We start from the raw sequence: 26,181 nt of genomic DNA, 5'->3' as shown, positions 1-26,181 counted from the left end.
GAAATGACCTGTGGGAAAGCCCCACTGGGAAGCAGCTGCAAGCTCTTTCCAAGACAGAATGTGCAGTAAGGCTTTACTGCCAGGTGTGAGCAGGCCTGCCAGGGATGCTGGAACCTTCTGTTCTGGGCACTCCAGCAGGGCATGGGTGTCCCCTGCCCCGGGTGTGGGAGTCTGTGTCTGATGGGTCTCAGACTGCTCTGGTGGAGACCTATCTTAGTGGGCTGTGAGTAGTGCGAGCAGATGGGCTGGAATTTCTCCTGCATTTCTTTGCTGGAAATGTTTTGATTTTCTTAGTGATGTAACTGTGGACATGTGTGCTTCTGCTAGTACTCTGTCTCCCTCTTGTTCTTTGTGGGCAAATGTTGAAGAGAAATCAATTCTAAACAATTTATGCAGCATACTAAATTTCACACAGTAATTTGAGACAGCTCAGTTTACGTAATTTGAAACAAGGCTAAGGCTTGCTGACAAAGGAGAAATTGAATTAGAGAAAGAATTTGTATTGCAGAGACTCGTGGGTTTCTACAGGGCATGAATCCACTAATTCCTGGGCGTTGCATAGCCCAAAGCAGTAGCTCTCCAAGTGAGCCCAGGGGTCTCTGGGGGTTCCCTGACCCTTCTAGGGGCTCCGTGAGGTCAAAACTGTTTTCATGATAATACCGAGGTGTCATTTGCCTTTCTCTCATCCTCACAAGCATAAGGTAGCATTTCCAGACACTATTTGATATGTGATGACATCATTGCTCTGACAGCTAATGGGATGTATGCTTGGGATTCTCTCCTTTTTTCTCTCTCTCTTTTGAAAGAACAGTGCCTCACTGTGTTGCCCAGGATGGATTGCAGTGGCTGGGTCATAGCTCACTGTAACCTTGAACTCCTGGGTTCAAGAGGTACTCTCACCTCATAATAAAATAAAAAATAAAATTTTTATTTTATTTTATTTGTAGAGTCAGGGTCTGGCTATGTTGCCCAGGCTGGTCTTGAATTCTTGGACTCAAGTGACCCTCCCACCTTGGCTTCTCAAAGTGCTGGGATTATAGGCATGAGCCACCGCACCTGGCCTTTTTTTTTTTTTTTTTTTTAAGAATTTTTTTGGCCGGGCACGGTGGCTCACGCCTGTAATCCCAACACTTTAGGAGGCTGAGGCAGGTGGATCACGAGGTCAGGAGATCAAGACCATCCTGGCTAACACAGTGAAACCCTGTCTCCACTAAAAATACAAAAAATTAGCTGGGCGTGATGGTGCGTGCCTAATCTCAGCTACTCGGGAGGCTGAGGCAGGAGAAGGGCATGAACCTGGGAGGTGGAGCTTGCAGTGAGCCGAGATCTTGTCACTTGCACTCCAGCCTGGGTGACAGAGCGAGACTCCTTCTCAAAAAAAAAAAAAAAAAAAAAAAACTTTTTTTATTGTGGTAAAATACACATACAATTTACCACTTTTAAGTACACAATTCAGTGGCATTAAGAACATTCAGAATGTTGTGCAGCCAGCACCACTACCCATTTCCAGAACTTTTTTTTTTTTTTATCATCCCAAACAGTAACTCTATACTTTTTAAACAGTAACTCCCCAATTCCCCTGCCCACAGCCTTTGGCAATTTCTGTCTGTATAGATTTGCCCATTCTAGATATTTCATACTAATGGAATCATACAATATGTTGTCCTTTGTGTCTGGCTTCTTTCACTTAGCATTATGTTTTCGCAGTTCATCCATGTTATAGCATGTGTTAGTATTTCATTTCTTTTTTAAATTGTGGTAAGATATATGTAACATAAAATTTACCATTTTATCTTTTTTAGAGACAGGGTCTCACTCTGTTGTCAAGGCTAGAGTGCAGTGGTACAATCAAATCATAACTCACTGCAGCCCTGACCTCCTGGGCTCAAGTGATCCTCCTATCTCAGCCTTCGGAGTAGCTAGGACCATAGGTGCATGCCACCATGTCTGGCAAATTTTTCTATTTTTTGTGGAGATGAGGTCTCACTATGTTGTCTGGGGTGGTCTCAAACTCCTGGCTTCAAGCGATCTTCCTGTCTCAGCCTCCCAAAGTTCTGGGATTACAGGCATTAGCCACCATGCCCAGCCCCATTTTAACCTTTTTTTTTGAGACGGAGTCTCGCTCTGTCACCCAGGCTGGAGTACAGTGGTGCAGTCTTGGCTCACTGCAAGCTCCACCTCCTGGGTTCACGCCATTCTCCTGCCTCAGCCTCCTGAGTAGCTGGGACTACAGGTGCCCGCCACCATGCCCGGCTAATTTTTTGTATTTTTAGTAGAGATGGGATTTCACCATGTTAGCCAGGATGGTCTTGATCGCCTGACCTCATGATCCACCCACCTCAGCCTCCCAAAGTGCTGGGATTACAGGCGTGAGCCACCACGCTCGGCCCCATTTTAACCATTTTTAAGTGTACGGTTAATTCAGCAGTGCTAAGAACATGCAGAATGTTATGCAACGAGCACCATTACCCACTTCCACAACTTTTTTGTCAATCCAAACAGAAACTATACCCATTAGACAATACTCCCTATTCTCCTCACCCCTAGTCCTTGGCAACCACCATTCTACTTTCCATCCTTATTAAATTGACTACTGTAGGTACTTCTTATGAGTGAAATCATATACTATTTGCCTCTTTTGTGTCTGTCTTCTTTCACTTAGCATAATGTTGTCCAGGTTCATTCATGTTGTAGCATGTGTCAGAATTTTCTTCCTTTTTATGGCTGATGGCTGATCACATTCACTTTTGTTTTTTATTTTTTGTCTCACTCTTTCACCCAGGCTGGAGTATAGTGATGCGATCTCGGCTCACTGCAACCTCTGCTTCCGAGGTTCAAACAATTCTTGTGCCTCAGCCTCCCAAGTAGCTGGGATTACAGGCGTGTGCCACCATACCCAGCTAATTTTTGTATTTTTAGTAGACACGGAGTTTCACTATGTTGGCTAGGCTGACCTTGAGCTCCTGGCCTCAAGTAATCCACCTGCCTCAGCCTCCCAAAGTTCTAGGATTACTGACAAGTGTGGTGAGCCACCATGCCTGGCCCACATTCACTTTTTTTTTTTTTTTTTTAACAGTTTTGCTCCTGTTGCCCAGGCTGGAGTGCAATGGCGTGACCTTGGCTCACTGCAACCTCCATCTCCCTGGTTCAAGTGATTCTTGTGCCTCAGCCTCCCAAGTAGTTGGAACTACAGGTGTGCGCCACCATGCCCAGCTAATTTTTGTACTTTTGGTAGAGACGGGGTTTCACCCTGTTGGCCAGGGTGGTCTTGAACTCTTGACCTCAGGTGATCCGCCCACCTCGGCCTCCCAAAGTGCTGGGATTACAGGCATGAGCCACCATGCCAGGCCCCACATTTACTTTTGAAGCGACACAATACACCATTACTTGGTTGCCCATGGGGTACTACATGCCTGCTGTTTTTATGGTGGAATAATATTCTTTTGTAGAGCTATACCACATTTATTTATCCTCCCATCTGTCATGGCCACTTGGGTTGTCTCTGCCTCTTGGCTAGTATGAATAATGCTGTTGGGAACAGTGGTGTGCCAGCATCTGTTTGAGTCTCTGCTTTTAATTCTCTTGAGTACATGCCTATGAGTGGAATCGTGAGCATTTGATAATTCTGTTAAAAGGTTAAAACCTTTGAGCAGGTGCTTCGGATTCTTGTGTTCAAAAAATTCTCAAGTGTTTTTTTTTTGAGACAGGGTTTCGCTCTGATGCCCAGGCTGGAGTACAATGGTGCAGTCTCGGCTCACTGCAAAGGACCATCCACCTCCGAGGTTCAAGTGGTTCTCCCACTTCAGCCTCCCAAGTAGCCGGGACTACAGGAGCGTGCCACCACACCCGGCTGATTTTTGTATTTTTTGGTAGATACAGGGTTTCATCATGTTGGCCAGGCTGGTCTTGAACTCCTGACCTCAAGTGTTCCGACCACCTTGGCCTCCCAAAGTGCTGGGATTACAGACGTGAACCACTATGTCTGGCCAAATTTCTCAGTTTTAATTTCTGATACAGTAAATATTGACAGATATAACCCACATAAATAAAAGCTCTTTGGGGTCTTCAATAATTTTAAGTGTATTAAGGTGTCTTAGAATGAAGAAGTCTAGGAACTGCTGATGTGGCAGGTTTTTTTTTTTTTTTAAACGGAGTCTCGCTCTGTCGCCCAGGCTGGAGTGCAGTGGCACGATCTTGGCTCACTGCAACCTCCGTCTCCTGGGTTCAAGCGATTCTCCTGCCTCAGCCTCCCGAGTAGCTGGGACCACAGGCACCCACCACCACGTCCGGCTAATTTTTTTGTGTTTTTAGTAGAGACGGGGTTTCACCATGTTAGCCAGGATGGGGCTGTCCTTATGTTGGTACTGTGGCTGGTATGTTGTGGGCATGGATTGTTTCATAAAGTGTCAACAATCCATTGGCTAAGGGGAGCTGGCCTGCCTCTGCCATGCTACAGCAAGGTGACAGTCATCACCAGAAGGCCTGGGACAGGACCTTGTAAAGCCATCAGTGAAAAGGGGTGACTTTCTTTTTCTTTTTTTTGAGACAGAGTCTTGTTCTGTTGTACAGGCTGGAGTGCAGTAGCGTGATCTTGGCTCACTGCAACCTTGCCTCCCCGGTTCAAGCGATTCTTGTGTCTCAGCCTTCCGAGTAGCTGGGATTACAGGTGTGTGCCACCACGTCCAGCTAATGTTTGTATTTTAGTAGGGACAGGGTTTCGCCTTGTCCAGGCTGGTCTCAAACTCCTAGCCTCAAGTGATCCTCCTACCTTGGCCTCCCAAAATGCTGGGATTATAGGCATGAGCCACCATACCTGGTCAAGGGTGACTTTTTTTTTTTTTAAAGACAGAATCTTGCTCTGTCGTCCAGGCTGGAGTGCAGTGGTACAATCTCGGCTCACTGCAACCTCTGCCTCCTGGGTTTAAGAAATTCTCTGCCTCAGCCTCCAGAGTAGCTGGGATTACAGACATGTGCCACCATGCCCAGCTAATTTTTTTGTATTTTTAGTAGAGTCAAGGTTTCACCATCTTGGCCAGGCTGGTCTTGAACTCCTGACCTTGTGATCCACCTGCCTTGGCCTCCCAAAGTGCTGGGATTACAGGCGTGAGCCACCACGCCTGGCCAAGGGTGACTGTTTTTAAGCAACTTTGTATGTGGCAGAAGTTGCACTTACTGCTTTACAGAGAGACTGTGGAGGATATTGAGAAAGGACAGGCAATTTTTTGTTGGTGGTGGTGTTTTGTTTTTTTGAGACAGGCTGGAGTACAGTGGTGTGATCGTGACTCGCTGCAGTCTTGACTTCTCAGGCTGAGGTGATTCTCCCACCTCAGCCTCCTGAGTAGCTGGGACTACAGGCATGCACACCACCACATCTGGCTTATGTTTTGTATTTTTAGTAGAGCTGGGATTTCACCATGTTGCCCAGGCTGGTCTCGAACTCCTGGGCTTAAGTAATCTACCTGCCTTGGCCTCCCAAAGTGTTGGGGTAACAGGCGTGAGTCACCACGCATAGTCAGTGGAAACGCAGTGTTGATGTCCAGCTAAAGCAATGCCAGTTTGACCTGTTGGAGTCACCATCTGGTGTGCTGTGCTGGATGCAAGCTCTGTCATGTCCTGGAATTGACTTTCTTTGTTCATTACCACAGCCCTGTCACCTGGAGAACTGCCTGGCACAGAGTAGGTGCCAGTGTTAATGAGTGATCCACATCTTCAGTTGCTTCCAGAATAGACCCGGCTTGACAGATGGATCAAGAAGGGAGAAAAACCTTCCCTATTGGAGAACTTCTGACACTTCATTGTCTGCTAGCAGAATATGGGAAGATTTTGAGCTGTGCAGTTCATTAGGCATTTAGTGCATGCCTCCATGTGTGGGGTGTTGGTGACATGGAGTATGGGGCAGCAATAAAGATGTGTCCCTCAGCCAGACACAGTGGCTCATGTCTGTAATCCCAAAACTTTGAGAGCATAAGGTGAGAAGATCGCTTGAGCTCAGGAGTTCGAGACCAGCCTGGGCAACATAGCAAGACCTTGTCTTTACTAAAAAAAAAAAAAAAAAAAAAGTTAGCTGAGTATGGTGGTATGCGCCTGTAGTCCCAGCTACTTGGGAGTCTGGGGCAAGAGGATCACTGGAGCCCAGGGTGTCTATGCTGCAGTAATCTGTGGTCATGCCGCTGCATTCCAGCCTGGGTGACAGAGCGAGACCCTGTCTCAAAAAACAAAACATTTACATGTATGTAAAATGTCCCTATATGTATACTCGAGAACAGGGTTTGGCAAACTATACCTGCAACTGGCCACTGTTTTTTTTTGTTTTTCGTTAAAGCTTTATTGGACATGCCTATGCCCACGCATTCCCATATTATCTGCAGCTGCTTTAGCTCCACGGCAGCAGGGTTGAGCAGCTGTGGCAGAGAGAGGGTGGCCTGTGAAGCTGGCCACCTGGAAATACTTATCATCTGGCCCTTGAAGGAAAAGTGTGCTGGCCCTACTCAAGGTGTGAAGAAAAGAACAGAGAAGGGCTGCTTAGGAAAACAGGGCTAGGCCAAGAAGGCCGACTCAGTTAGGGGAGTTTGGGGAGGGGTTCCTGGAGAGTGGTGTGTCTTGAGACCTGGGGAGTGGGGATGCCATGGACTAAGGCCCAGCAGTGGGGAGCCCAGCTGTGTTCAGGATGTAGCAAGACAGTCATTCTGCTGATAGCTTATTTTTCCTCTTGTGATAACTATTTTTTTTTTTTTAAAGTCTGGAGAAAGAAAGAAAAGGACAGAAAATCCGTGTGGGGGCTATTTTAGCCAGAGCTGTCTGGTTGTAAGGAGTAGCTGTAGGAGGAACTTTTCCCTGAGCCCAGGGAGGAAGCACAGCCATCCTTGGGGTCATGGGACTGTGAAGGGTGTTGCTCCCCTTTCTCAGCCCTTCTGGTCTTACCCCTTACCTCTTTCTGCCTCAGGGTGCACAGAACTTCAAGTGACTGTCTCAGTCTGGCTAGCCTGGATCTTCCCACTCCCATCACCTTACAGACTCTTCTCATTGGCCCAGCCTGGGGCAGGGCAGGTGGCACTATGGAGTGGCCAGATGGGCACTTCTCAAAGAGGAAGGCTGTTTGGGCCTTTGGAGCCTTTCCCAGACATGCATAGAGTATGGAGAGAAGAAGTATTCTTCAAGTGTGTTTGAGTTATGGACACTAAGTGTGGTCGGCTATGCCCTGGGAACACAGGAGTGAACAGTGCAGACATGACCTGTGCCCTCAGGAAGCTTTACTTTTTTTTTTCGAGACAGAGCCTTGCTCTGTCGCCCAGGCTGGAGTGCAGTGGTGCGATCTCAGCTTACTGCAGCTTCCGCCTCCCGGATTCGAGCAATTCTCTGCCTCAGCCTCCAGAGTAGCTGGGATTACAGGCACCCGCACCACACCTGGCTAATTTTTGTGTTTTTAGTAGAGACGAGGTTTCAACTTCTTGGCCAGGCTGGTCTTGAACTCCTGACCTTGTGATCCACCCGCCTCGGCTTCCCAAAGTGCTGGGATTACAGGCGTGAGCCACTGCACCTGGCTGTTTCACTTATATATCTATATATGTATATATATATATAGGTTTACTATATACTGATCTATAGGAAGCCAGGAGTGACAAGTACTACTTAGAAGCAGCCAAGGCAAGGCAAGGTGGATGTGGTGCATGGGGGAAGGGGCCTTGTTTGCCAGAGAAGACTTGGCTGACCCCAGGACGTTTGCTTTTGGAGGATATAGGGGTATGGAGAAAGAAAACCCCCAGTGTTGTTACTTATTACTTCTTACTCAACTATTTCCAAAAATAATTTAAGGTAGTGCATTGAAGTTTTTCTGGGCCTAGGGTATGATATGTTAGGGCATAGATTTGGAGGGCTGTGACATGAGCTATGAATTTACTTTGAACAACACCATAGGGTGTTTTTTTTTTTTTTTTTTTTTTTTTTTTAAATAGAATGGACACTGTTAAAATATTCTGCTGGGCGGGGTAGCTCAGGCCTGTAGTCTGAGGTGGGAGAGTCATTTGACTTTGAGGCACCATGATTGTGCCTGTGAATAGCCACCACTGCACTCTGGCCTGGGCAACATAGTAAGACCCCATCTCTAAAAAATAAAAAAGAATATTCTGTTGCTAAATCTCTATTCAGTGAATGAACTCTTTCTCAGTATAGTTTGGGAAATTAGAAGGCTTTTTTTTTCTTTTTTCTGCATTAGTCTTTAAAAAATTTTTTTTAACTTTATGGACACAGTAGTTACATGTGTGGGGTATATATGATATTTTGATACAAGCATAGAATGTGTAATGATCAAATCATGGTCATTGGGATATCTGTCACTTCAAGCATTTGTAACTTTTCTTGTGTTAGGAACATTCTGATTCTACTCATTTAGTTATTTTGAAGTATAGAATAAACCATTATTAACTATAGTTAACTGTGTTTTTGTACCTATTAACCAACCTCTTTTTCTCACCTCCGCCTTTCCCAGCCTCTGGTAACCACTACTCCACTCTCTAGCTCCATGAGTTTAACTTTTTTTAAGCTCCCACATATGAATGAGAACATGTGAAGTTTGTCTTTCTGTGCCTGGCTTATTTCACTTAACATAATGTCCTCCAGTTCCATTCATGTTCCATTTTTATGGCAAAATAATAAGAAATTAGAAATTTTTAATAAAACTGAAGACCTAGAATACACTGAGGAAGAATGGAGGGTTCCAGGTTCTTGGTCTAATGGTTAATTGTGGCTGAGGAAGACAGACATTAGGCCAGAAGAGCATGTCCCAATTGCTGATTTACTCATCAAATAGTTCTTCAATACCAGTCATGGGGCAAGCCCTGGATTTATAATTATGAAAAGGACCTAGCTCCTGTATGGATGGCGAGGGTGAGATCTGGTAGGCCAAGGCTGTCTTTTCCAGAGAAGCAAGCACGTTAGGTGGGCCATGATTCAATTTAGTTCTTCAGTTCCAGGCATATCTAGTCCTAGAACACAGGGTACCTGGATTTTTAGCCTTGTGGTCAGTATCTTTTGACCTCAAAATTGTTTCCTGATTATTTAAACAGAAATCTATTTCATGATAGTTAAAAAAAAAAAAGCCTTATTGAGGTATAATTGACTTATAATAAATGATACACAAAGTGTAAAATTTGAGTTTTTTTTTTTTTTTTTTGAGACGGAGTCTTGCGCTGTCACCCAGGCTGGAGGGCAGTGGCGCGATCTGGGCTCACTGCCAGCTCCGCTTCCTGGGTTCACGCCATTCTTCTGCCTCAGCCTCCCGAGTAGCTGGGACTACAGGCGCCCGCCACCACGCCCGGCTAATTTTTTGTATTTTCAGTAGAGACAGGGTTTCACCGTGTTAGCCAGGATGGTCTCCATCTCCTGACTTCGTGATTTGCCTGCCTCGGTCTCCCAAAGTGCTGGGATTACAGGTGTGAGCCACCGCACCTGGCCAAGTTTTTTGTTTTTTTGAGACAGAATTTTGCTCTTGTTGCCTAGGCTGAAGAGCAGTGGCGTGATTTCGACTCACCGCAACCTCCGCCTCCCAAGTTCAAGCGATTCTCCTGCCTCAGCCTCCTGAATAGCTGGGATTATAGGCATGCACCACCACGCCTGGCTAATTTTGTATTTTTAGTAGAGATGGGGTTTTTCCATGTTGGTCAGGCTGGTCTCGAACTCCCGACCTCAGGTGATCCATTCACCTCAGCCTCCCAAAGTGCTGGGATTATAGGCGTGAGCCTCTGCACACAGCTAAATTTGAGTTTTCATATATGTATAAATCTGTGAAACTGTCACCACAGTCAGGATAACGAACACAGCGTATCGTCACCCCAAACATTTTCTCGTGCTCCTTTGTAATCCCTCCCACCCCCATCCCTTTCTGTCTTGATAGCTGCAAGTGCATTTTTTAGATTTTTATATAAATGTTGTCATACAGTAGGTATTCTTTTGAGTACATACTGGCTTCTTCACTCAATATAATTATTTTGAGATTCATCCGTGCTGCGGAATGTGTTAATAGCTTATTCCTTTTTATTGCTGAGTAGTATTCCATTGTATGGCTGTACACAACTTACCGATTTGCTTCTTGATAGACACTGTTTGTTTCCAGCTTTTGGATATTACAAATAAAAGTACTATGAACAAGTCTTTGTGTGGACATATGCTTTCATTTCTCTTGGTTAAATACCTAGGAATGGAATGGTCAGATTATATGGTAGGTATACATTCAGTTTTTAAAGAAACTGTCAAATTGTTTTCCAAAGAAGTTGTACCATTTACATGTTCACTGGGAGAGTTCCAGTTGCTTCACACACTTGCCACCACTTGGTATGGTCATTCTTTTTCATTTTAGCCATTCTAGTAAGTGGTTTCTCTTCATGGTTTTTTGTTTTTGTTTTTGTTTGTTGAGACGGAGTCTCATTCTGTCGCCCAGACTGGAGTGCAGTGGTGCAATCTTGGCTCACTGCAACCTCTGTCTCCTGGGTTCAAGCAATTCAGCCTCAGCCTCCTGAATAGCTGGGATTACAGGCGCCCGCCACCGCACCCATCTAATTTTTGCATTTTTGGTAGAGATGGGGTTTCATCATGTTGGCCAGGCTGGTCTCAAACTCTTGACCTCAGGTGATCCACCCACCTCAGCCTCCCAAAGTGTTGGGATCACAGGCATGGGCCGCCGTGCCCCACCTTTTCATGCTTTAATTTGCATTTCCTTAATGACTAGACGTTGAGCATCTTTTCATGTGCTTGCTAGCCATCTGTATATATCTTCCTTGGTTAAGTGACCATTAAGATCTTTTGCCTATTTTATTCATTATTTTTTTTTAGAGTTGGGGAGGTCTTGCTGTTGCCTAAGCTGGAGTGCAGCATTGCAATCCTAGTTCACCACAGCCTCCAACTCCTAGGCTTAGGCAGTCCTCTTGCCTCAGCCTCCTGAGTAGCTGGGACTACAGGCATGTGTCACCAAGCCCAGCTAATTTTTTTTTTTTTTTTGTAATGTAGAGATGAGGTCTTGTTATGTTGCACAGGCTGGTTTTGAACTCCTGGGCTCAAGTGTTGCTCCCACCTTGGCCTCCTAAAGTGTTGGGATTACAGGTATAAGCCACTGCACTTGGCCCATGCCCATTTAAAAAATTGGGTTGTTTTCTTATTGAAATTTGAGCATGCTTTATATATTCTGGTTACAAGCAAGCCCTTTATCAGATACATGATTTGCAAATGTTTTCTCTCTGTGTGTGGTTTGTCTATGCATTATCTTAACATGTCTTTTGAAAAACTAAAGTTCTCAATTTTGATGAAGTCCAATTTATCAATTTTTTTTTTATAGATTGTGTTTTTGGTAGATATATTAAAGGTATTTGCTTAAACCAAGGGTGCGAAGATTTTCTTCTTGTGTTTTCTTCTCTTGAGTTTTATAGTTTTAGGCTTCACCTGTAGGCCTATGGTCTATTTTGATTTTTTTTTTTTTTTTTTCGAGGTGGAGTTTCACTCTTGTTGCCCAGGCTGGAGTGCAATGGCACTATCTCGGCTCACCACAACCTCCGCCTCCCAGATTCAAGCGATTCTCCTGCCTCAGCCTCCCGAGTAGCTGGGATTACAGGCATGCACCACCATGCCTGGCTAATTTTGTATTTTTAGTAGAGACGGGGTTTCACCTTGTTGGTCAGGCTGGTCCGGAGCTCCCGACCTCAGGTGATCTACCCGCCTCAGGCTCCAAAAGTGCTGGGATTACAGGCATGAGCCACTGGGCCTGGCTATTCTGAATTTTTTATGCGGTTCAAGGAATGGATCAAAGTAGTTGTTCTTTGTTCCTCTTTCTTCCTCCTCTTCCTCCTCCTTCTTTCTTCCTCCTCTTCCTCCTCCTCTTCTTCCTCCTCCTCCTCCTTCTCTTCTCTCTTCCTCCTCTTCCTCCTCCTTTTTTTAACTTCATTTTGTAGAAGAACTCCTTCCTTCCTTCTTCCTTTCTTTCCTCCTCCTCCTCCTCTTCATTTTTCTTTCTTCCGTGTTTCACAGTACCATTCTGTTGAAAGGCCTGTTCTTTCTTCAGGGAGCTGCCTTTGCACCTAGGTCTTTAAAAAATGTTTTTTCTCAGCAATGTTGAAAATTTTTCAGTGTACAGGACTTCACATCTTTTGTTAGATTTATACCTAAGTATTTCTTATTTTTTGATACTATTGTTAATGGTAATTTTTAAATATCTGAACTTACGGTAGAGTTTGTATAGAATTGACATCAATTCTTCCTTAAATATTTGGAGGAATTTTCCATTGAAGCTATTTGTGCCTGGAGTTTCCTTTGAAGATTTTTAACTAAAAATTCAATTCCTTTTAGGGCTGTTCAGATTGTTTATTTATTTTGGAGTGAACTTTGCATTTCATCTTTCAAAGAATTTGTGTATTTCATCCAAATTGTCAGATTTATTGACATAAAGTTTTTCATACTATTACCTTATTCTTCACCGCTCCTCTATTAGCCTTTATACTTTCTCTGGAATCCACAGTGATGACATCTCTCTTCTGATAGTGGTATTTTTTTTTTTTTTTAAGATGGAGTCTTGTTCTGTCGCCCAGGCTGCAGTGCAGTTGCGTAATCTTGGCTTGCTGTAACCTCTGCCTCCCAGGTTCAAGCGATTCTCCTGCTGTAGCCTCCTGAGTAGCTGGGACCACAGGCATGTGCCACCACACCTGGCTAATTTTTGTATTTTTAGTAGACAGGGTTTCGCCATGTTGGCCAGGCTGGTCTCGAACTCCTGACCTCAGATGATCTGCTGGATCAGCTCCCAAAGTGTTGGGATTACAGGTGTGAGCCACCATGCCTGGCCTGGTATTTTGTATTCTTTATTTTTTTTGCTGATCAGACTGCCTAGAGGTTTATTAATATTACTGATCTCAAAAAAACAACTTTTGTTTTTCTTATTTTCTCTATTTTTCTGTTTTCAATTTCAGTAATGTCCACTCTCATCTTTATTATTTCTTACTGCTGGGTTTCATTTGCTCTTCTTTTGTAATTTCCTTTTTTTTTCAGGTTCAAGCGATTCCCCTGCCTCAGCCTCCCAAGTTGCTGGGATTACAGGCGTGCATCACCACACCCAACTAATTTTTGTATTTTAGTATTCACCATGTTGGCCAGGCTGGTCTCGAACTCCTGTCCATTCACCATGTTGGCCAGGCTGGTCTCGAACTCCTGACCTCAAGTGATCTGCCTGCCTCAGCCTCCCAGAATGCTGGGATTACAGGCATGAGCCACCACGCCCAGCCCTTGCTGGTTTTCTATCTGCTTGTTCTATCAAGAGGGTTATTAAAAGCTCTGACTTTAATTGTGGATTCGTCTATTAGCAGTTATAGTAGTTTCTGTTTCATGAATTTTGAAGTTTCTTTCGTAAATTTTAATAGATACATAAACATTTAGGATTATGTCCTCTTGAATCAATCCCTTTATCATTATTAAATGACCTTCTTTATTCCTGGTAATATTTGCACTGAAGTCTACTTTGTGTGATATTAATACACTCCAGCTAGCCTTTTTTTGAGACAGAGTCTCACTCCTGTTGCCCAGGCTGTAGTGCAGTAGCACGATTATAGCTCACTGCAGCCTTAACTTTCCAGGCTCAGGTGATCCTCCCACCTCAGCCTCTCGAGTGGCTGGGACTATAGGCGTTTGTCCCAATACCCGGCTAATTTTTTGTATTTTTAGAGAGATGGCATTTTGCCATGTTGCTCAGGCTGGTCCTGAACTCCTGGGCTCAAGTGATCCTTCTGCATCAGCCTCCCAAAATGCTGGGATTGTGGAGATTACAGGAATGAGCCACTGTACCTGCCCTTCCAGCTATCCTTTGATTAGTGTTAACATGGTATGTCTTTTTTTATTCTTTTATTTTCTCTTATTTATGCCTATATAAAGTGAGTTTGTTTTAGGTAATATGTAGTTGTATCTTGATTTTTTCCCTACATGACAAATTCTGCCTTTCAGTTGAAGTGTTTAGATCGTTCTGCATGTTTATTGATTAGGCAAGTTTAATTAAAATCTACCATATTACCCTTTGTTTTCATTTGTACCATCTGTTTTGTCTTTTTTTTCCCTTCTTTTGGATTATTTTTTATTCTCTTCTATGTTGGCTTACTTGCCACAACTCTTGTGTTATTTTAGTCGGGTTCATCATTAACTTATCATAGACTACCTTCAAGTGATGGACCACTTTACCTGTAGTTTGAGAGCCTTAAAACAGTGTGCTTCTGTTTCTCTCTTCCCACCTTTGGTGCTACTATTGTCAAAATTTTACTTCTGTGTATGTTATAAACTGCACAATACAGTATCTGTGTGTTTGCTTTAAATAATTGTAGGTCAACAGCTTTTTCTTTCAGAACTTTAACATGTCACATCACTGTCTTCTAGGCTGTATTGTTTCTAATGAGAAATCTGTCATCTAGATCTTTGTTTTTCTGTGCATGTCTTCTTTTTCTGCCTGCTTTTAAGATTTTATCGCTGATTTTAAGCAATTCAATTCCAATGTGACTTGGAATTGTATTGTTTGTATTTCTGGTGCTTGTGGTTCATTGAGCTACCTGGATTTGTGGGTTTATAGTTTTCATCAAATTGGGAAATTTTCCCCATTGTTTCTTCAGATGTTGTGTCTGTTCCCCCATGTATTAGGGTGTGTGAGGTTGTTCTACAGCTTACTGATGATTTGCACATTTTTTCCTGGTATTTTTTCATTCTGTGTTTTAGTTCAGAGTGTTTCTATTATTATGTCTTCAAGTCACTAATCTTTTCTACTACAAAATCTAACCTGTTAATGTTCTGCAGCGTACTTTTCATCTTAAATGTTAACAGTTTTTATCTCTAGGTAATAGGTTCGTAAAGGGCCAGGCATTAAATGTTTTCAGCTTTGCAGGCCATATAGTCTTTCCTGCATCTACTCAGCTCGGCTGCTGTAGCTTGAAAGCAGCCATAGACAATACATATTTGTGGCTGTGTTCTGATAAAACCTGATTTTAAAAACAGATGGGGGCCAGGCACAGTGGTACATGCCTGTAATCCTGGCACTTCGGGAGGCCGAGGCAGGCAGATCACTTGAGGCCAGGAGTTCAAGACCAGCCTGGCCAACATGGCAAAACCCCGTCTCTACTAAAAATATAAAAATTAGCTAGGCATGATGACACATGCTTGTAATTCCAGCTACTCAGGAGGCTGAGGGACAAGAATTGCTTGAACACGGAAGGTGAAGGTTGCAGTGAGCTGAGACTGCACCACTGGCACTCCAGCCTGGGTGACGGAGTGAGACTCTGTCTCAAAAATAAATAAATAAACAAACAAACAAATGGGAAGAGATTGATCCAGCCCATGGGCTGTGGTTTGCTGACCTACTGCCACTTCCTCAATGGCCTCTCACCCTTTGGTCCCACAGAGCTGCGGTGCAACCCTGGGCAGTTTGCGTGTCGCAGCGGCACCATCCAGTGCATCCCCCTCCCCTGGCAGTGTGACGGCTGGGCGACTTGCGAGGATGAGAGCGACGAAGCCAACTGTCCAGGTGAGTGTGTTGAGTAGGCGGGGTACACACCACCTTGTCTCTTTGTTGTAGCTGGGTGACTGTGCCTCTTGTGAGGGGTGGAGGTGTGTGCTGTCTTAACACATTGGAAAGTTAGTTTGAGCCGACCCCTTCCTCTCTCTCTGTCTTTCTGTCTTTTTAAAAAATAAGTGCCCAACCTAGGCAGATCCCAGAACTTGCAAGATGGCAGGGCTGTGGGGAGGCCCGTGAGATGCCCAGGAGGCTCCACTTAAGGAGGCGCTGCACTCCCTGGACTTGGATGATCTTGAGTGTGAACCCCTCCTGAGGGGTGGCACCTTGGCCGCCTCTCTGACCTTATCCCCATCCTGGCTCTGGATGTGGGTGCCTCTTGATCCTGAATGTGCTCTTTTAGACTGGCATTGGCACGCCCTCCCCTCCTGCTCACTCATTCACCTGGAACTTTGCACTCACAGGTTCTCTCCTGGCCATTATGTAGTCTCCTAAAGATGTATGGAAAGGCCACAAAAAGGCTAAATCGGAGAACCAGGTTCTTCACCTGGTTTCTGCCCCAGCACCCTCAAGGAATACAGGGCACCCCATGAATAACAATGTTCACTGGATCCGTTGTTCTCAACTTTGGTTGGGTGGGAGGTGTAGTGAGTACTTGTGCATGTGTGTGTGAATGTGTGAGACATACATATACATGTATCCACGAATTCGTTTTTAAGACTAGGTGGTGCTGATAAAGCCACTAAGGGGAAAGTGTGTCTTACCCCAGCTTGAGAATCACAGGCTTAAATGCTTTGGCCAGGCATGCAGACTCCTTCACAAGCTGGTTTAGGTCTGCTTTGCCAACCTGATTTATCACTACTTCCCCTTCAGTGGCTCAGCTGGGCTGTTTCTTGTGCCCACCCCATTAATAATCTTGTAGATGTGTGCTTCCTTTATGTTTTCCTGGAATTCTCTTGTTCTGTTTCTGCATAGACAAGCCTTACCATCCTTCAAGGTGTAGCTCAGATGTTACCCCAGTGGGAGAATGTCTGTGGTCCCTCATTTTATAGATTGGCTTCTTCCAGTCCCCCATTCGTCCCTCTCTTATAGCATCAGAACCATTGGTAATTCTCACCATTCCTGGTGCCCAGGCTTGATTTTTCCATCCAGACCATGAGTTCCCAGAGGGCAGAGACCTTTCTCCTTCCTTAGTGGGACTTGGCCTAGGACATGAAAGGTGTGCTGTAATTCCTATAGGCTTAGTACTGAAGGAAAACCAATTCATTCCAACCAGGGTATTAGGTAGGGGATTAGGTGACATTTGAACTTGTGGTAGTTCTTTGAGGGGGGGTTCCAAAATAAGAAGCAGAGATGGTCTGGTCAGATTGTATTTGCCTGTAAAGAATGCTGTTTAGGCAGGGTGCGAAGGCTCACACCTGTAACCCAACACTTTGGGAGGCTGAGGTGGGTGGATCGCTTTAGGCCAGGAGTTTGAGATCAGCTTGGCCAACATAGTGAAACCCCGTTTCTAATAAAAATACAAAAATTGGCCAGGTGTGGTGCTGCACACCTATAATCCCAGCTACTCAGGAGGCTGAGGCACAAGAATTGCTTGAACCTGGGAGGAGGAGATTGCAGTGAGTCAAGATTGTGCCACTGCACTTTATCCTGGGCTGCAGAACAAGACTCTGTCTCAAAGGCAAAAAAAAAAAAAAAAAAAAAAAAAAAAAAAAAAAAAAAGCCAGGTGCAGTGGCTCATGCCTTATAATCCCAACACTTTTGGAGGCCGAGGCAGGCAGGATCACTTAAGGTCAGGAGTTTCAGACCAGTCTGGCCGACATCGTGAAATCTCATCTCTACTAAAAATACAAAAATTAGCTGGGCGTGGTGGCGAGCACCTGTAATCCCAGCTGAGGCAGGAGAATCACTTGAATCCAGGAGGTAGAGGTTGCAGTGAGCTGAGATCATGCCAGTGCGCTCCAGCCTGGGCGACAGAGTGAGATTCTGTTTCAAAAAAAAGAAAAGAATGCTGTTTAGAGGGGGGCCCCTCCTGATCATCCCTGGAGCCCATTCTTCATCAGATTATGCGTGTCTCTGGTAGAGGTGTTTGCCTTTCCAAATGAGGGTTTGGATGGTGTTGGCCCGGTCAGGAGCCTCTGGGACAGTCCTTTGTCTGGGAGCCTTCTCTGGTGGGTCTTTGGGGTCAAAGCCCAGAGAAAGTGGATTCCCAGTGGGCTTCCCAGTGCTTGGGCTGCTGAAGTTCCCTGGTTGGTCAGCCTGGGGACGACCATGTGGTTATGAGTGGGAGCCTCCCCTTGTCTGACTCATAGAGTGAGACCTTATATCCAGCCTCTTGGAGGATTCCTGAAGAGAGAACCAGATGATTCTTGGTTTGCTTTCAAATGGAAGCAGAGTTTATTTGTTGTTCTCAAAGTGCCATTTGGCTTTGCTTTTGTGGTTGTTTGTAATAACTGTCCTGTTACACATGCTGAACATAGTGGTATCCATACTCATAGTTGCCACCTTGTTCATCTTTCCACGCTCTGAAGACTTGTTGAAGGCAAGGAGTAGGTTTTATTTCTCTTGACCACATGGCCTGGCACGGAGCAGGCATCAACTTTGCACTTGAGTATTGGCTTGAAGTTACATTGGTTGCTATATGTTTTCCCTAGACAGAAAAATAAAATCTCTCATAGAAGCCGAAAGTTACGAGTGGTGGCCTGTACCAGGGCCGAGCAGTGAAGGCATGACAATGAGGACCCGTGTGTGCAAGCCCCCTGAGGCTTGGTAGGGCCTAGGAGTGTTCTGGGTGGGCTGAGGAGGCCACTGCCCTGACAAGGCTCACCCTGCTTCTCCTTGACTCACGGTCCTATGATTGTCCTTGTATCACAGTCTGGAGGGTGAGCAGATTGATTTCTTTTTTTTTTATTTGAGATGGAGTCTCGCTTTGTTGCCCAGGCTGGAGTGCAATGGCGCCATCTGGGCTCACTGCAAGCTCCGCCTCCTGGGTTCATGCCATTCTCCTGCCTCAGCCTCCTGAGTAGCTGTGATTACAGGGGCCTGCTACCACACCCGGCTAATTTTTTTTGTATTTTTAGTAGAGACAGGGTTTCACCGTGCTAGCCAGGATGGTCTCGATCTCCTGACCTTGTGATCCGCCCTCCTCAGCCTCCCAAAGTGCTGGGATTACAGGCGTGAGTCACTGTGCCCGGCCAAGCAGGTTGATTTCTAATTGTTCTTAAAGTTGAGATTCTGAGCAAATTAAGTCATAAAAATGTACAAAGAATGTGTAATACATATTTTCTTACTTCCCTGAATTAATGACTGCTAAATCTTGTGATTTTCTTTCTAGTTTATTTTAAAAGAAATTTTAAAAAAATCATAGATATAGAGTCAAGTCCTCATTGACACTCTCCCTTCCCCCAACCTCCTCCCCTCTCAAAAAAGGAAACTCTTTGTGTTTGTGGGGGAAGTAGAGAGTTAGCTAATAACCACCCTTGCTCAAAAGCTGTGACCTTCCTTTGTATGAGGAGAGTTTCAGTAACCCCTCGGGAAGCCCTGGGCCATTCTCAGTCAAGTTGCTTTTGAACTAGACTTCAGGACTTCTGGAGTTACCTTATGGGGTTACTTCATTGCCCTGCGAAAAGCCTGCTAAAAAGGAGTATAAAAAATGTAAAACCAAAGGGACAAAAAAAGGGGAAAGATGTAACAGTAGATCAGTAATTTCTGCATGTTTTTGAAAAGAGGGAAATGACATGCTAGGTACAGCCTGGGCATTCAGTACCTTCCCACTCACTCCCTTCTGGGCTTGTCCGTGGGTTTCAGAGGCTGGAATGCTGGAGCAGTAGCACTCAGAACCACCTGGCAGCAGGCTTCTGTGTGTCATTTGCCCTATGACATGTGTCTTGGGAAATGTGGCAAGTGGAAGGGAGGTGGAACCTTTCTTCCTCAGGCCATAGTGTATGTTGGGGGGTGTGCATGGGCTTAGATTTTTGAGGTGACTTTTTGCAGTGGCTTCTGCCTTCCGCCACTGGCCAGCTGTCTCAGGGCTGCAGAGCAGCTGCAGTATTGGCAGCAGATTTTTGCTGTTTCCTAACCTATAGATGGCAGTAGTAGCTTCCTGACTCTTGACAATGACTGTGGGAATTAGATGGGGAGTTAGCCCACTTTACTTTTGCTCACACTATATAGCCTTGCCAGTTGTTTTGAAAGCACCTATTTTCTGTATTAAACCCTTCGTGTTAGAAATGCCTTAGCATGGTTTCTGTTTTCCCAGTGGAACCATCTTTGTGGTTTTTTTTTTTCCAAGGCAGAAGAATTTTTCTTAGTACAGAACAAAATGAAAAGTCTCCCATATCTACTTCTTTCTGCACAGACACAGCAACCATCCGATTTCTCAATCTTTTCCCCACGTTTCCCCCTTTTCTATTCCACAAAACTGCCATTGTCATCATGGCCTGTTCTCAATGAGCTGTTGGGTACACCTCCCAGACGGGGTGGTGGCCGGGCAGAGGGGCTCCTCACTTCCCAGAAGGGGCGGCCGGGCAGAGGCGCCCCCCACCTCCCGGACGGGGTGGCTGGCCGGGCGGAGGCGCCCCCCACCTCCCTCCCAGACGGGGCGGCTGGCCGGGCAGGGGCTGACCCCCCACCTCCCTCCCGGACGGGGCGGCTGGCCGGGCGGGGGCTGACCCCCCCACCTCCCTCCCGGACGGGGCGGCTGGCCGGGCGGGGGCTGACCCCCCCACCTCCCTCCCGGATGGAGTGGCTGCCGAGCGGAGACGCTCCTCACTTCCCAGAGGGGGCGGCTGCCGGGCGGAGGGGCTCCTCACTTCTCAGACGGGGCGGCCGGACGGAGATGCTCCTCACCTCCCAGATGGGGTCGCGGCCGGGCAGAGGTGCTCTTCACATCCCAGATGGGGCGGCAGGGCAGAGGCGCTCCCCATATCTCAGACGATGGGCGGCCGGGCAGAGACACTCCTCACTTCCTAGATGGGATGGCGACAGGGAAGAGGCACTCCACACTTCCCAGACTGGGCGGCCGGTCAGAGGGGCTCCTCACATCCCAGATGATGGGCGGCCAGGCAGACACTCCTCACTTCCCAGACGGGGTGGCGGCCGGGCAGAGGCTGCAATCTCGGCACTTTGGGAGGCCAAGGCAGGCGGCTGGGAGGTGGAGATTGTAGCGAGCCGAGATCACGCCACTGCACTCCGGCCTGGGCAACATTGAGCACTGAGTGAACGAGACTCCATCTGCAATCCCGGCACCTCGGGAGGCCGAGGCTGGCGGATCACTCACGGTTAGGAGCTGGAGACCAGCCCGGCCAACACAGCAAAAACCCCGTCTCCACCAAAAAAAATACGAAAACCAGTCAGGCATGGCGGCGCGCGCCTGCAATCGCAGGCACTCGGCAGGCTGAGGCAGGAGAATCAGGCAGGGAGGTTGCAGTGAGCCGAGATGGCAGCAGTACAGTCCAGCTTCGGCTCGGCATCAGAGGGAGACCGTGGAAAGAGAGGGAGAGGGAGACCGTGGGGAGGGGGGAGGGGGAGGGGGAGAGGGAGAGGGGAACCATCTTTGATATAAACGAGAATTAACAAAAGATGTGTAAAATTTTTGAGGGAGAAAAATTTGCAGTTTTATTAAGAGACATTAAAGAAGACAAGTAAATAGTGGCGAATGTTCTTGCCTAGGAAGACCGAATCTTTTAAAAACTCATATTGTTCTGTGGATTCAGTGCATCTTTAAAGCTCCGTGAGTTTTATGTGAAATGTGATAAGTCGATTCTAAAATGTTGAGAAGAATTAAGTCGTAGTATTGAGAGGTCGTTGTGAAGAAGAGGAATGAGGAGGGAGCACTTGCCTTGCCCGTATCAAGATTTACTTCAAAATTGGCTCAGGGAAATCCAAATTGGCCAGTGAGACAGAAGCTGTCAGAAACAGACCTAAGAAGCTTGAATTCCAGAGGTGGAATTACATATCGCTGTGCAAAGGGCAGACTCTTCAAACACAGTGCTGTGACAGTCGGAGAAGGATGCAGTTGGATCCCTAACTCACAACATACAGGAAATTCAGTTTTGGATAAATTATAGGAGACTATCTTTAAGACCTTGATAGGGAAGTGTGCCTTTTTCTTTTTCTTTTTCTTTTTTTTTTTGAGACAAGGTCTGGCTCTGTCACCCAGGCTGGAGTGCAGTGACACGTTCTTGGATCACTGCAACCTCCGCCTCCTGGGCTCAAGCCATCCTCCTACCTCAGTCTCCGGAGTAGCTAGGACTACAAGCGTGCACCACCATGCCCGGCGAATTTTTGCATTTTTTCATAGAATCGGTGTTTCGCCACGTTGCGCAGGCTGGTCTCTAACTCACGAGTTTAAGCAGTCTGCCTGCTTCGGCTTCCCAAAGTGCCTGGATTACAGGGGCATGAGCCACTGCGCCCAGCCACCTTTTTCTTTTCTTTCTTTCTTTTTTTTTTTTTTTTTTTTTTTTTTGGAGATGGAGTTTCACTCTGTCACCCAGGCTGGAGTGCAGTGGTGCGATCTCAGCTCACTGCAACCTCCACCTCCTGGGTTCAAGTGATTCTCCTGCCTCAGCCTCCCGAGTAGCTGGGATTACAGGCATCTGCCACCACGCTCGTCTAATTTTTGTATTTTTAGTAGAGACGGGGTTTTGCCCTGTTGGCCGGGCTGGGCTCGAACCCCTGATCTCAGGAGATCTGCCTGCCTCGGCTTCCCAAAGTGCTGGGATTACAGGTGCATGAGCCACCACGCCTAGCCTCTGGCCACCTTTTTCTTAATCACATAAAATATTCACTCTAAAATAAAAATGACTGAATTTGCTAGATTAAAATTAAGATCTCTCGTTTATTGAAAGACACCAATAGGCCAGGTGCTTATGCCAGGAATCCCAGCACTTTGGGAGACCAAGGTGGGCAGATTGCCAGAGCCCAAGAGTTCCAGACCAGCCAGGGCAACGTGGTGAAATCCTGTCTCTATGAAAAAAAAAGAAATAATTAGCCAGATGTGGTACACACTTGTAGTCCCAGCTTCTCAGTAGGCTGAGGTGGGAAGAATCACCTGAGTCCCTGAGGTCAAGGCTGCAGTGAGCTGAGATTACACCACTGGACATCAGAGTGAGACCCTGTTTCAAAAAAAAAACCAAAAAACACCAGTAAAGACTGTGAAAAGACAAGCTAGAGTAGAGAGAAGATATTTGCAACACTTACAGCCTATAAAGGATAAGGATTCTAATTGAGTGTATATAAAGAACTCCTATAAAGCATTTCGTAGATGGTGATTAAACATAGAAAAAGACATTTAAATTTAACCTCGTTAGTATTCTAAGACTACATACAGTGAGATACCACTTTACAGATGCTTAGACTGGCAAAAATTAAAATGTTGGAGAAGATATGGATAGTGTGGAAATTTTATGTGCTTCTTTACACCCACTTTGGAATAGAGACATTATCTTGCAAAGCTGAACATTCTTATTTTCTGTGATCCAGGATTTCTGTTTAGGGAAACTCTGGAAAAATCCTTGCAGAATTGTTTGTACAGTTTTTCCAGAGTGGGTGTAAAGGAGCAGATAAAATTCCAAGCCATCCACATCCTCTCCAACTCTTGGTTTTGTCAGACATCTTAATTTTTGCCATTGATATATGTCTTGGAAACAACCCAAATGTCTGTGCTCACATGATGGAATGTTATACACCAGCAACAGTAAGTGAATGTTAGGTTTATGCAGCAACATGGATGAATCTTGAAAACAGAACGTCAGCTAAAAGCAAGTTGCTAAAAACGACATATGGCACAATATAGAGAAGCAAAACAGATCGTTATATTACTTATAGATACATACACATGTGGTAAACTAAAAGAAAAAAATAAGCACAGTGATACACAAAATTCTAGTTCCTGGTGGAGAAACAGAGGGATGTAAGACTGGGAGAAGCAAAATGATGCTTGAGTTCCTAAATGGGGTGTGGGGAGGTCGCTCACAACTATATTATTAGGCTTATGAATCTTACATGTGTGCTACATACATTCTTTGAAATGTTTCACATATTATACAGCTTTTTTTCTTTCCAAAGAAAAGCCAATGGGAGAGTTAAACTGACCTGGTGTAGCAGAGCAGCTGCAACCATGGGCCTGCTTGAGTGAGAACAACAAGAAATAAGCAGTTTGCCCAGCAGCCTCCCAGAAAGGCTCAGCGCTTGAAGGCTCTGAGTGCCAAGGGTGGCAGGCATCAGGCATAGGCATGGGAGTGGGATAGGGATTGGTGGAATTCTCTTGGCACCCGCATTCCCTTCTTCAGTTTCCATCACTGGGTGACTCTTTCTGCTACCATAAGATGTGGGGTTTCATTTCTTTTTTTTGAGACAGAGTCTTGCTCTGTTGCCCATTGGAGTACAGTGGTGAAACCACAGCTGAATGCAACCTCAAACCCCTGGACTCAAGCGATCCTCCCACCTCAGCCTCCTGAGTAGCTGAGACTACAGGCGTTTACCACCATGCCCAGCTAATTTTTAAATTTTTTGTAGAGACGAGGTCTCGCCCTGTTGCTGAGGCTGGTCTTGAACTCCGGGGCTCTAGCAATCCTGCCCCCAGCCTCCCAAAGTGCTGGGATTACAGGCATGAGCCACTGTGCCCCGCAGGAGTTGATTTTCTAGACCAACACTGTCCAGTGTAGTAGCCATGAGTCACATGTGGCTGTTTTGAAGGAAGATGTGCAGCAGGTGTAAAATACACACCAAATAGGAAAGACCTAGTACAAAAAAAGAATGTAAAACATCCCATGAATACTTCTTTATATTGTTTCCATGTTGCAGTAATAGTATTTTGAATATATTGGGTTAGATAAAGTATTAAAATTAGTTTCATGTTTATTTCTACTTGTTGAAATGTGGTTTGCATTGTGTTTCTATTAGACAGCACTTAAAGTCTGCAAAATAAGTGACACCAGGTACAACAGAGGGGAGTCGTGGAGGTTGAAAATAGAGGAATTAAGAGAAATTCTCTGTAGTGACAAGTAGGTAATAAGTAGGATGCTCAGGGCTGTCTTCTGCCCTGCTCTCCAGATGTCAGCAGCCAGGTGTTTTCCCAGACAGGAGATTGGAGGAGTCTTTTCTAGAGACACTGGCACTTCATACAAGAGGTAGAAAAGTGTCAACATAATGGAAGGTTTCCAACTGAAAGACTAGCTCTCCCACCATGGTCCCTGACAAGCGTCTAGCCCACTAGTGCTCACAGAGCCTCTGGCTAGCTGGGTCACCTTCCTCTTATGATGAAAGACAACCAGTGCTGACCAGATCTAGAAGAAAACATCCACTGTGGATATTCGCCAGAGTCTGAACAAAGCACACCAGACCAGAAGGGCCACAGCAAAGTGGCCTGAGGCAGCCAGCTCTGCTGTATGTCATATCGTGGTTAAATGTGGGGGCTTGAGCCAGGGACTGGGGCTGCTCCCCTGCTTTCACCACTTACTGGCTGTGATCCTTTGGGCAAATTGCATCCATAAAATGGAGAAAATAATAGTGCCTGTCACTTGGGGTTGTTGTGAGGATTAAATTACATGCTACATATAAAGGGATTAGACAAGAATGTAGCACACAGTAATCCCTCAATTAGCAGTTACTTTATTCATGTAATAAAACTTAAAAAAATGTATTCTGACATTGGTAAAATGGCAGTCCAGGAAGCTCCAGGTTCTCGTTCCACCATAGAAAACATTAATAAGCAACTAGGGACTAGATGGAATAACTTTATAGAAGCTCTGGAAAACAGTCAGAGGTTTCTTAGCCCAGCTAAGAAAATGCCTAATCAAGAAAAAGCCACATTCAAAATACAGATTGAGTATCCCTTAACTGAAATGTTTGGGACCAGAAGTGTTTTGGATTTTGGATTTTTTTCTGATTTTGGAATATTTACATTATACTTACCAGTTGAACACCCCCAATACGAAATGCTCCAGTGAGCATTTCCTTTGAGTACAACGTTGGCACTCAAGAGTTTTGGATTTTGGGCTGGGCTCATATCTGTCATCTCAGTGCTTTGGGAGTTCAAGGTGGGAGGATTACTTGATGCCAGGATTATAAGAGAATACTGTTAAGAATTGTACATTAACAAATTGCTTAACCTAAATGAAGCGGACACATTCCTAGAAACATACAACCTGCCAAGACTGAATCATGAGGAAATAGAAAATCTGAATAGGACTATAATTAATAAGGAGATTGAATCAGTAATCAAAAACCTCTCAACAAAGAAAAGTCCTGAACCACATGGCTTCACTGATGAATTCTCCAAACATTTAAAGAAGAATTAACATCAGTCCTTCTCAAGTGAATTCATTCTGTGACTCTAACATGCCCTGATACCAAAGCCAGACAATAATACTACTAGAAAATTACAGACCAATATCCTTTGTGAATATTGATACAAAATCCTCAACAAAATACTAGCAAAACCAAGTTAACCAAGTTTAGCAGTCTATCAAAAGGCTGGGACCAAATGTAATGCAAGGATGTCTCAGCAAACTAAAATCAGTCAGTGGTCAAAGACTGAAAGCTTTTCCTCTAAGATCAGAGACAAGACAAGGATGTCTGCTTTCACCACTTTTTCACCATAGTATTGAAGTTAATTGCCCACAGTAATTAATCAAGAAGAGAAAGCCATCAAAATTGGAAAGGGAGAA

The 26,181-nt window shown here is 45.3% G+C and overlaps 1 protein-coding gene across 4 annotated transcripts in view; it reads left to right on the top strand.

Moving 5' to 3' along the window:
* The window catches only part of DGCR2 (DiGeorge syndrome critical region gene 2), an 86,736-nt gene that overhangs the window by 17,880 nt on the left and 42,675 nt on the right, over positions 1–26,181 (top strand). For all 4 annotated transcript variants that reach the window (XM_530360.7, XM_054675728.2, XM_054675727.1 and 1 more), the window contains exon 2: positions 15,401–15,523. In XM_530360.7, coding sequence (XP_530360.2) covers positions 15,401–15,523 — 123 coding nt within the window. The remainder of the gene's footprint in view (positions 1–15,400; positions 15,524–26,181) is intronic.

This window comes from Pan troglodytes, chromosome 23 (genome assembly GCF_028858775.2).
Source record: "Pan troglodytes isolate AG18354 chromosome 23, NHGRI_mPanTro3-v2.0_pri, whole genome shotgun sequence".
In the NCBI taxonomy this organism is placed as follows: Eukaryota; Metazoa; Chordata; class Mammalia; order Primates; family Hominidae; genus Pan; species Pan troglodytes.
Note: the sequence above shows the minus strand (reverse complement) of the source record. Positions and strands in the feature narration are given on the sequence as shown.